The following is a 12,320-nucleotide window of genomic DNA, read 5'->3' as shown; positions in this document are numbered from 1 at the left end:
TGTTAATGTTCTTGTAATTCTTCTTGATGTACAAAGACTTATTGGTGTTTGTAGTTTTCTTTTTTCTGTTACTTACACCATTTCTCAAGAATCCCTTTAATGTGTCACTGTTGTGTGAATGTATTTAACGTGTAATGAGAGATTATAGAGTGAAGACTAAGCAAGGAGATGGTTTAACCAAAGCTTCTCTTTAGAGGGGAATTTAAACTTGAATATATTTGAAAAGAGAATCCCGAATCAGCAACAAGTGTGTGTGTGTGTGTGTGTGTGTGTGTGTGTGTGTGTGTGTGTGTGTGTGTGTGTGTGTGTGTGTGTGTGTGTGTGTTAGGGATAGGATTAACTCTAATGCTGCGTTCACACCAAACGCATTGTGAATTTGACGTGGGAGTAGATTACATGCAAAGTCAATGCACAGACGCAAATGACGCGAATGGCGCGACGCAAATAATTCGCCTCATTCGCGCAAGTTGACATTTTTCAACTCGGTTGAAAAATTTGTCGTCCTACTATTGCTGAATCAAATTGCTGCTGGTCCGCTTGAAGTAGCGCTGGTAGCGGCCGTCATTCAGACGCTGGTGTGGGACTACGGATAATATTATGAACCCAGACACGATGGAGTTTGATGTTCCCACGTATGTGGAATTTACACAACAAGTATAAAGCAGAACTAGTGGTTATTTCCATGGTGGATGGCGGAAACGGTAACTGTTTTTACGGAGATAAGCCACGGCCCCTTTCAGGCGCGAGTAACTTCGCGATGTGTTTGTTGTGAACGCAGCATTATTGTCGACGAGTACTGCGTCGCAAATATTCGCAACGCGTTTGGTGTGAACACAGCATAACCTAAATGTAGATGTTGTGTTGCCCCTTTGAGATTTCCGAGAGTAATTTTAATTAAGTTATTTGGGTGAACTGACCCGTTAAATATGCCATCACCTGACTTTCATCTAGAGTTCGGTGGAAATAATTAATAACTCATTAGAATGAGGATTTGTTCTCACAACATCTTAAATTCTAACTTAAATTCAATTGTTAGGAATGATTGTGTAATATTATTGTAGGGTTCATAGTAAAAGTGAAAGGAGATTATGTAATTTACACCTTTATTGTACAAACTTAATTCATAGTAATTACTTTACCATGATATTCAGCCAATGCAGACACATACAATTATTGCAGATGCTGTAATATCTTTTTGATATATATTTGATAACGGTTAACGGGTGGATGTTTGGTCTCTGCTACACTTCCATGCAAATTATGCCATGTTTTTGGATGGAAATGACTCAAAGTACTGTAAATGTTTATTTTTGCAATCATATATACATATTGAATGTTTTATTTGTACAGTCTTGGATAGGTCAAATCTTTAAAAGAATGCATTGCAGATAAACAAAAAAGTGAATAAGATTGATAATAAACTAGTTTTGATTGACCAAATACCTTTCCTGTATTATTTTGTCCCCAAAATTTAACTATGATTTGCTTTTTGGTGACGAAATTTTAATTTGCTTCCCTAAAATGATTCTTCCCCTTCTCTGTGTTCACATACATTTTGTGTATCATAAACCCTTCCATGATCTATCTAATTACTGATCAAATGTGTCAGATCACCTCTTTCCTGGTGCTTTTTAAGGTCCACTATCAGTCTCTTTTCAATGCATTTGCAGTCTCACTGTAGTCAACACAGGAAGGAGCCATTGGACGAGTCCTGTACCAAACCAGAGGAACGTACAAGCTGTCTCTCTTCTTCCTCGATGCAGTAGACATGTCCGACATGTTGGTATGCACAAAATGATATATTGGCTTCTTGCTTACATCCTTCAATCTCAGGAAACCGCATGAATCTCCATCTATAAGATGTCTTGATGCAGTCGCTTTTGTTGACATTGATCAGCAGGATGAATGTCCCTCTGGTGCTCGCTCCTTTGCTGACAGCAAGACTAACTCTTAACATGCTGTTGAGCAGAGATGATTTTCCTGAGTCTTCAGTTCAGATGATCTTGAGGACTTTGAGCTTCCTGTTGGAATCCATAGTGTAGTGAAGCTCAGTATGAACCATCAAGATCCATTTCCTCTGGGATGTTTGTTGCAACTCCATCAACATGTTCAAGTTGGAAACCATCGAGCAGCATCTGAGCATTAAGTGCAAAGAGTCGTTACATGTTTTTTCTCTGACAACTGTATTTTGGCAGATGACGCGCACAATCGTACAGCTACCCACACTCTTGAAAGAAAGAAAAAGAGCTGTAGGCATAAAGAACAAACAGATATTTACTTGTCAAACGCAGTACACAGCAATTTCTTGTGTAGTACTTTTGAGGAAATAGAGTTGCACTTCTGAGGTGATCACCCCGTAAATGAAGCGTAACATTGCAGCTGTCATCTCTTTGCTGTTTCCTTCTCAGATTTTTTTCTTTTGATTTCAAATACTCACTGTAGTCCTCAGTGTTCTGGTTGCCAGCTTTTTGCATTTTTCAGCACTCAGTTTCCAGCCACAAAACTCTTCCCAGATGTTCCCCTGAAAGGCAGTTGTTTGTCTTTGAATTTTAAGATTTTTACCATTCATCCACACTCGCATTTATTATTATACTCACGAACCAGGATCCCACACCAGCGAGCGTTGTCAGCCAGATTTGCCACCGATACTTTGTATGGGGAACTTTCTAGCATATCAGTTATGCATCAGTCTTTTTCTTCTGGCTCACATTAGTTGTCTAAACTTGGTTTAATTTTCAAAATGTTGAGTGTAAAGGTTTTCCACTGTATGCTGCTAATCAAAATGACTTTTGCTTTCACATCTTTTCCATCGAGATTATTGAATTAATCAGCTAATGTTATTCATCACAGAAGCTGCAAACAGCTCCAGATGTCTGGCAGAGAAATGAAAATTGCTTTTCTGAGACACTGATGTCTCCACCGAGGTTGGTGGCAGCCAGCGGCTCAGTGCATGTGTCTGTGTTTCTGTTGCCACATGGAAGGTACCAACTGCTTTCAACTAGCTCGTCTGAAATCTTCCTGGGTACATACGTACACGCCACGTTACGATGATAAAATATGTCATGGTACTTCTTAGTGTTACTGAGTAGTTTGTTCAGCATCTGAGAATTGGACTATCGCCCTACCCAGGGGAATATTAGACAAATTATTCTTCACAGCTTAACTTTCCGAATGTGTGGTTGGAGGGTCTGAAGATTAGAACAATTTTGTACATGGACCACAGCATCATCGTGAGTTATCTTGTGTCATGGATGGGCAGCAGGTGCGGGACTGAAAACTAAAATTTTCACAACTATGTCCTGCTGAAGAAATCCATCTAAACAGAGGGACAACACAGTTAGCTGGTCCAGGGGATTGATGGTGTTGGTCCAGTCAATCTCGCAGGACATTTTGAAATTTTCAACATTCACGTTCAAAGTTTTGTCAAAAAGGCCTGAAGATGTGACATGAAGGGATTGTATTTTCCAGTTTGTTCTCTGATGTATGTTCTTAATCTCGTTAACAGTACTGAGTGTGAGCTTGTCAGCACCTCCTCGAGACAAGGCTCTGTGAATCAACAGGAAGAGACTGTTCGAGGTTGCTCGTTATCTATTAGTTAAATCCACTCAAGCATTTCGTTCAGTTCACTAATCACAGAGAGCCCTAGTCCGCCTTACAAAACCTATAATGTAGTACACATTATTATGTTGACTATGTCTCTGAGGAGCTATCTAACAGAGCGGCTATCTTGTTTCATAATACAACTGCGCAATGAGAGGATTTAGACAGTCTCTGCAGTCTCTTTTGTTTCAGCCGAGAACAGATTTGTAGAGTTCAGAAATATTAGAGTTAAGCTACAAAATATCACAGAAGAAGAAGTAACTAGGGCGGTCGGGGGCGGGGTGTGTTCTGGTTGGTCGGAAAGCTTCAGTTTTGTTTTGAGGGGCCCATCATTTCATAACTGGTTCATCATGTAATTTTAAGTTTGACTGGATGAAAATTCAACCCTTAAATAATTGGCTTACATCTTAAAGTAATGTATTTATCACTGCTGCAAGAGAGCAGTCATTTGAATTAAAATGTTATTATGAACATAGTGCAGTGATGGGAATATTAAATATATTAAATAGCAACCTTCTAACTTTTAACGGAGCTCCATCTCTCTGATGTTCTTGGGCCCCTCCAGTCCCAACGGGCATCACCAGCCCAGGACCAGTTTGGCTTCACTGACAGTAACTGTGTCTTACCAGGAGGGGGCACCACTGGCAAATATAAGAGAGCCCACTAACTCATCACTTGCATTTCGTCAACACTCAATTGATCTGACAACCAAACATAATCATATTGTTAAACTGTTTCTTTGGAAATCATTATTGATAGCATCCATTTACAGTAAAACTGAATCATTACGCTGAAAACAGGTTTGGCAATTTATTCAAAGTTTGTATTTTTAGTAACTGTCGCTGGTGATGTAGGAATATGTTCAAGAGAAATCAAGAGCCACATCAATTGCACCACATTGTACAACGTCGCATTGCACTTTTTTGTGCCCTGCCAGTAAGTCAGTCTTTCTACAGCCGTCATAATAGCATATTACATAAGAGACAGAGTTTATTGTGTCCTTGGTCTGCTTTTATACCACATTTCAAAGATCATTCATTAATGTCTTTTGCACTTTAGTGGTTCCAACAGCAGATGAAATCACCAATTTAGCTATTTTCACTGATTTAATCTGATTTGCTTTCAGTGAGAGGAAACTTTCCACAACACTGGACACAAACCTCTTTTTTTTTTCTTTCTTCCGGTGCAACATAGTCTATACTTGTCTGTCCCTCTAAAGTATTTACACACCTACCTCAGGGTCCTCTCTTTCTTTACCAACAGAAATCTGAAAAGAAAAATGGTATTGATAAGCAAAATGCAGCATGTCACTAATACATATTATACAAGAACTATTTAATTCATTACAAATTACAAATATGACTGTAAATATATGCAGCTCTTAATCCTTCCTTTCACTCAGCTAATTGCTTTCGGAATTGTGATGATGCACATGCACCCTGATGATGCATGATGCATATGCACCCTGTAAAAATGAATCTTCTCACCTATCTTTCCTAAAATGGATTGGTATATCTTGGAAGCATCTAGGGCCATGGTGTCTTTTTACTGCAAACCAAAACAAAACATTGCATTGCATTGGGAGAAACATACATTTACTTCTCATAAAATTAAAAGTGTTTATAAAACACCAATGACAATCTTTTCTTTTACAATATAAGCATTACATCAGTAGGAAAATGAATCAGGCATAGATGTTATTTCATTGTTCTTTTCTGAAATGAAGAGGGATGTCTTTTCATGACTTCTCTGGCACATTTTTGGATTATGGAGACCCTAGTGTCTTCAAACTGAAAAGTAATAGTTTGACATTTTGGGAAATTCAAATTAATAGCACGTTGCTTTCTATTTAAGATGCATATTAGGTTGATTTAAACTTTTATCCCTTTTGGCAGTAACACAACTTGACCCTATCCGCTCGCAAATTAATACCAGTAGAAAAAGTTTTGTGCCACACGTATCACAATCATTTTGGTGGACAATGTGGCTGACCATAAGAAACCTTGATGCATAACTAATAGCTTTTGTTTTGTTTTTTAATATCATGATGATTTTTTTGACATATTATGCGATGAATTTTTTTAAAATGTTACCCCACATTGAATCACACATGGAACAACAGTTATTTGTAGAGACTTAATAAAACTAATAAATACAACAATGTCTTATGTGACTAATATTAGTTATTTATACAGTATATCCGTGTTGAAGAAGTTGTTGTTGTTGTTGTTGTTGTTGTTGTTGTTGTTGTTGTTGTTGTTAGTTGTCAGCTGAAGCCTACTGAATATATCCCGGGATGCGTTGGGTCGAATCTCTTGTCAAATAAAAATCTGTGTAAACAATAGTGCTGATCCCAGAGGCCACGCAAGATGAAATGATATGACACTCATTATCTTTGCATGTAGATATGTGCTGTAGCCAGCAACTGAAATAATGAGGAGAATATTAATTGAGATTATTTTTTGCACACTAGGATTGTATTTTAAGGCGTGTGTCCAGGGCGCATTGAGCAATCCATGGATATGTATATAGCAGTTACTGAGTTAAGCCAAAAGTCTTGTTCGCCATTGTGTTTTGTGGAATTCAAATATATATCTGAGATTCAATTAACATTTTTGTTCTTCTATCATTTTAATGGTGTTTTATCTATTTACATTCAGGTGACATTACTGTGGCATACATTTTCTGAAAGTAATGTAAATAACTTTATTGTACATTCCAGTGGTTATATGCAAAAAACGATAACATGAAATGAGCAAATTACATAGAGAATGAATGGACATGAGTGGAAATGAGAAAAACATAAAAACAAAAACATATTTAAAAAATCTGTACAAACTTGTAAAAGTGGTCACATTTATTAAAATGGTGGAACTTGGAGTGTCTAGTTTAAGAGATGCATTTTTTTTAATCTTGAGCTCCAAAGGGTAACATTTTATTTTTGATACATCTCTAAATGAAGAGACATTTTAATTTACCTTTACCTTACCGACAAACCATATTCTGATTGTGACAATGAAAATATACAGTATATATATATATATATATATATATATATATATATATATATATATATATATATATATATATGAATATATGTAAAATATAGTCACATTGGCATGTCTCAAAAATATGTAAAGTTACTCTGAACTTTCTATTTTAGATTTTCTATTGTCATTACCGTACATCCTTACGTTGTTGTCATTAAATTGACATAGACATGCTACCATTGCTTGCATCTGAGTCCCACAGCCATTGCCAGAAGTAAAGTCACAAAACAGACGGGCCTCAATTATTAATGAGCCGAAGACGAGTATAGGATGTAAAAACAAGCAAAGGAATGATAGACCTTGAAACTGAAATGATCCAAATTAAACACGACTGTATAACTTTCATGTTCATGTTGGACAGAAAGGGTTTTCCTGTGGTTGTTTTTGTTGTTTAGTTTTTTTTAATGAATGCAAGTATGGACACAAACCAACAATGTTAAAATTATTTTCAGAGACCTATTGCTTGAAGTTGGATGTTCGTGATTACTTTTCAAACTAACTAACAAGGCATTACACACAGATACTTCTTCATGACATTCCATAACCTAATACATAACCTGGATCACATTAGTCACTCCTGATTAATGTGTGTAATTTGTTCCACAATATCACATATACGAAGGATAGTGTTGATAGAGAGCCAACAAAGGTCATTACTAAAACTCTTCTTTTTCTTTTCTTTTTTTAAATGGCAATAATCTTTCTAATAACTATCGCCTTAGGTGTCCAAATTACTGGAGTGTAGTAAGAAGTTCTGAGGGAACTATTAGTGTGAATTATTATACTAGTGTGGCACAAAGGGAAGTATTTTATTCAAACTGTTTTTACATGAATATACATTAAATTGTGTTTATAAGAATATGAAATAAGCAAAACAGAATTTGAATTGCAATGTAAGCAGCTTTTTCCCCATGTGTTAATATATATAAAATACAGATTGAATGGCTGTTGGATTATGTGTGAACCTTCATACGCCCTGGACTGGTAACACAAGCAGCCACAACTAAATGCAAAATAGCCAACATTAGTGAACTATGAAATCTCTGAAGCAACTCACTCTTGCCTCTTTTTTAGCTGTTGGCAGAGCAGGGCATGTCGCCAGAAGACACATCTTAAAGCAAGCTAAAAGTCCATAGGCCATCAGCTAACTATAACTGCATATTACTCATCACTGTCATTGTGTGTTGGTCACATAATATACATTTTCAAACAAACTGTCTGGTATTTCTATTATTTCCAACTTAAAACAGTCCAATATGCATACTTGAACTGCTGTGATATTACATAATGATCATCAGACAGACTTCAACACCTCTCTGTCCATGTAAACTACATCTCACAGATGAACTGCTGTTGTATGATGCAGATCTCATCATTCCAGTTGCCCCCCGTCGTACTGTGCCAGAATTCCACACAATCCTGGTTCCTCCCATCAAAGCTGTTGGGCTGGTCTTTGCCCCAGTACCTGCAAGACACAGATAGACATCCATATTAAAAAGAAATACTACTCTATCCTGTTCTCACAGGTTCCAAGAGATGTGAGCATAGTTTCTTACGTTGTGGTCAGTGGTGTCCCATCTACCCATTTCCACTGCCCCTCTATTCCTTCGTCGGTCAATCCAATCCAGACTTCTTTTTCATTTGAATACAAGTTGTTGATGAAGCGCTATGAAAAAAAAAGACATCAGAATAAAGTTATTGCAGAAGTTTCTGACAAATAAAGTTACATCAGGCATATCGTACACGGTTATTATTTGGGTTAACCAGAACAAATAGTTTCAAGCTGCAATATGTTTATCTTAACAATGGATGAAAGTATGTTATGAATGAAGGAGCTGGAGACCCAAAACGAGATGAAGGAGGGAATATTGAAGATTGTGGGGTGGCCAAAGAATTGCTTAACACTTTTGCCATATAAGCTTCTAAGGTCGTGTCAATGTTGTGTTTACAACTGATTCCACTGGACCAGATAAGCCACAAAAAAAGCACTCCATGCAGCTTTAACTACAAGTTCCAGGAGTGTTACTTTGTATGAAATTGAAGTGTGACTAATACTATGATTTGTTGTTAAAAAAAAAAATCATCGTCTTGCCAAAACTTCCTTTTGGTTAAGGACAACTGAAACAAAACAGTGCAATGAGACCAATGAGCAGAAAGATACTTAAAGTCTTTGTGGAGCTGAGTGGGTCTGTATGAGAATGGCGATATTTGTTTGTGGCTTATTCACTATAAGCAACACTTTTCACATCATACATGGTCAATTGATCTATTGTTAAATGTCCAGTGTGCAGGATTTAGTGGCATCTAGTGGTAAGGTTGTAGATTAAAACAACTTTAAATTTCTCCTGTGTGCTTCTATGACCATTTCTAGAGTGACGATGACAGTTATGCAGATACAGACAAATGCAAACAGCTCAACAAACCATTTCCTCTTCACTTTTTACGACAGCCAGGTCTGCGCCTTTTTGTTGACAGTAGTCTCTGGCCAGACTCCAGTTACTTTTGCCAACAGATGTGAAGTAGCAACTGTACTCAAACCTTGTCCAGCCAGTGGGGCACTTCCTAGCTGAAAATGCAAAATGTGTATTGATCAATAAGTGTTTAAAAGCAATGATTTACAGTCCATTTTTAAAATGGTGGTGTTTGTGATGATTTTTTATTTTTTTTTAATTAAATGGGACCTTCAGTTTTTCCAGTATGAGAAGAAGGCCAAATGCATTTTGGCAGGTGAGAAAACATTTTGCAATATGAAACATTCTCAATATGTATCTTTTGTCTTAATTATTTCCACTTACCTGGAGCTATTTTCTTCAGTTTCTCGACCTCCACCTGTGCCGCGTCTCTGTCAACAGTCAGGTTGTCATTTTTCACCTTCAACTGGTCCCTCTCCGCCATTGCAATTTTGCAACTGCTTTCAAGCTCTTCTTTTTCCGTAAGCAAGGTCGCGTAAGAAGCCCGCAGCTCATCTATCTCTTTTATCAGTAGGTTGTAAGAGGCCTGCAGAGTTTCTTTTGATATCGTCAGGTTTTGGTGACTGCTTTCCATCTTCTCTTTCGCACTGCTAGAGAAGTTGTATCTGTCCTGCAAATGCTCTACCTTTCCAATCAAGTCATTGTACCTCAACTGCAGATGCTCTTTTAATCTGGTTACATTATTGTATTTGTTCTGTAAATTGTTCCTGTCTTTGGTCACTGATGCATAACTGGCCTGTAACTCACTTTTGCGTTTGATTGCTGAATCATATTGTGTTTGTAACAAGTGTTTGGCTGCAGACAAGGCATTGGTATTAGTCTGTAACTGGTCTTTGCTGGCTTTTAGCTGTTCTATCTCTTTGCTGAAAGCAGCATTACTGGTCTGCAACTGGCTTTGGCTGAGTTTAAGGGTGTTTGTTTCTACCGTCAGTAAATCGTTATTGGTCTGTATTTGGTCTCTCCTTTTAGTTAAGTAATCATTCCTTTGCTCTAACTGAATAAGTTTGGTGTCAAGCTTTTTTACATTACTTTGCGCCATCTTCAGGTTCTCCTGTTGTTTCTCTTGCTCGTTACTCGCAGCTTTTAGGTTGTTCTGATGGTCTTGCTCTACTTTTTGGTCTGCGGGAGATGAGAGATATCGGTAAATCAATGGTTTTACCATGACATCTGAAAACGTTTGAAAACATGTGGCTCTTTGACAGTGAAAACAAAGTGGTAGACTCACAGTGGACACTCTGACCTATGACCCCAGCCAACAAAAGAGTGCACAGCAACCCAAGAACAACTGTGGCAGCCCTGAAAGGGCTGTTTCTTAATGCATAAACTGAAAGACAGAAACAACATACAAAAATGTAAGGACAACCTTCTCAATCTAGGCTGTATCATTTTTAACTTATATTTTTACATGAATGTATATTTACAGATACATTCAGAAAATTATTATGGGAAAAAAATATTGAGTCAAATATCGGAAATATAATGCAACAATTCTATAAATCTTATATTAATAAATCCTGCTCAGTGATTTGCAACTTTGCCCACGTAAACCTGATATCATTCAAACTATGGCAAAATCCCTGATGGATCACAGTTGTCATTATTGTGTCATGGTAGTCATATTTTCATGTAGACGTAGCTCGTGTAACTTATTTTGTCAGATTTTCGACTATTTCCATTATGTTCTTCCAAAATGACCTGTTTCAACAGTAATGCATTTGGATTGAAGCAGTAATCATCGATTATTTTGACCCCATAAAGTTTTGTGTCAATATTTTGCTTAAATCTACCTGGCTGCTGCAACTGCTAGCTATTGCCAAAAACATTACTCCAAATGTACACAAATGTTGTTTTATATTGACTGAGTAAATAGGCAATACACATTCACCATATCAACTTTAAAAGATTACAGGTTGAACTGTTAAACGTTTAAATGTTGTAATCAATGTTCAATTCTAATGTGCCATAAAATTTATGTATGCAGCTTTAACTACGGGTTTCATGATTGTGCCTTTCCAAATATGAGAGCTTTGAATCTGAAATAAAAAAGACAAATTGCTGGCTGTGAATCAAAATCAGTGAGCAGAAAAAATATTTAAAGCTTATTGTTTCATGGTTAATATTATTTATATTGTCACATCATTTTGAATGAAGTTCTCATTTTATTACCTGCATACTGGAGCTTGCTGCCATCTCCTAAAAGTCGGCTATAGCCAACTTTACTGTTGTCAATGTCCATGTTGGTCACTGTAGAGGAGCGGTACTCAACAGACATCTTTGCATCTGATTCATGAGCTAGAGTCTTACTAGTAAAAAAATAAATAAAAAAAACAGTAGTATTAGCTTCTGAAAGAGAGTTTTTTCAATAATGTTTAGAAAAAATGTGTGCCCTTTAAATTATTTCAGTCAGTAAGTTCCTATGTTGACATAAAGAGGATACATTACACTTGCATTACCTTTAGGAAATAAACATCAGCAAATGGTGTATAGTGTAATAATAATATTACAACATTAATAATATCAAATTTAGACCGTAAATACTATGAATGCAAGATACAAACAAAGTAAACCTTACCTTGACTTGTAAAAATGATGACACAGTGAAATAATTGGAAATATGAAGGAAATCTTGCCAAACCCAAACCTATTCCCTTTCTGTAACTTCACCCTGCAAACATCACACTTCAATAAGTGCCACACTGATTTGTAGGGTTACTTTAAATTTGTCTTAAGTGAGGAAGAAATGTAGGGTTGGTCAGTAGGAGGAGGGAGCGCCTCCTTCCTTCCTAATTGCTGACGAGGTGGTCAGCGAAATCAGATGGAGGTTCAATTTTAGAGGGTTCGTTAAATTTAAACTCCTGGCCCTCTAAGATTGATCTCAACCAGCGTTGAGATCAATCTTAGAGGGCCAGGAGTTTAAAAGTGTGTTTATGATGCACCTGCCTCATAAACACACTTTAAACCAGACATAAGGAACTCATGAGTAAAACTCAGTTTAGGATCAACACCTGCTTTCTTTTTGGTCTTGAAGGCATTCAGACATTATTGAAGATATTCATGATCTCACAGTAGTGAGAGATCATTAAATATAAACCACTTTCAGTTGGTGTGATCTACATAGAGAAACAGCAACTATTTGCCAATTTCACAACATGAAGCACATGCTGACATGAATGCATAAGAGGAACAACAGATTTCACAA

At 36.9% G+C, this 12,320-nt stretch overlaps 1 protein-coding gene across 1 annotated transcript; it reads right to left on the bottom strand.

The window, feature by feature from the left end:
• Positions 1-6,719: 6,719 nt before the first annotated feature.
• On the bottom strand, positions 6,720-11,804 carry LOC306737911 (uncharacterized protein). The gene is made up of 7 exons (XM_079219719.1): positions 11,694-11,804; positions 11,288-11,424; positions 10,347-10,445; positions 9,446-10,240; positions 9,074-9,216; positions 8,207-8,316; positions 6,720-8,115 (listed from the first exon to the last, which is right to left on the bottom strand). The coding sequence occupies exons 2-7, from the start codon at positions 11,391-11,393 to the stop codon at positions 7,980-7,982; spliced, it is 1,389 nt and encodes a 462-aa protein (XP_079075845.1). The 5' UTR covers positions 11,394-11,424; positions 11,694-11,804; the 3' UTR covers positions 6,720-7,979.
• Positions 11,805-12,320: the final 516 nt, after the last annotated feature.

This window comes from Taurulus bubalis (assembly GCF_910589615.1).
Source record: "Taurulus bubalis genome assembly, chromosome: 6".
Lineage (NCBI taxonomy): Eukaryota > Metazoa > Chordata > Actinopteri > Perciformes > Cottidae > Taurulus > Taurulus bubalis.
This window is presented reverse-complemented; position numbering and strand designations above follow the sequence as displayed.

Bases quoted from the DNA above. Each gene is read 5' to 3' on its own strand.
- LOC306737911 (XM_079219719.1), bottom strand. From the start codon at position 11,393: ATGTCTGTTGAGTACCGCTCCTCTACAGTGACCAACATGGACATTGAC. The intron at 10,446-11,287 runs GTAATAAAATGA...TCTGTCTTTCAG, and splicing joins CAGCAAGCTCCAGTATGCAG to TTTATGCATTAAGAAACAGC. The intron at 10,241-10,346 runs GTGAGTCTACCA...CATCTCCCGCAG, and splicing joins CATAGGTCAGAGTGTCCACT to ACCAAAAAGTAGAGCAAGAC.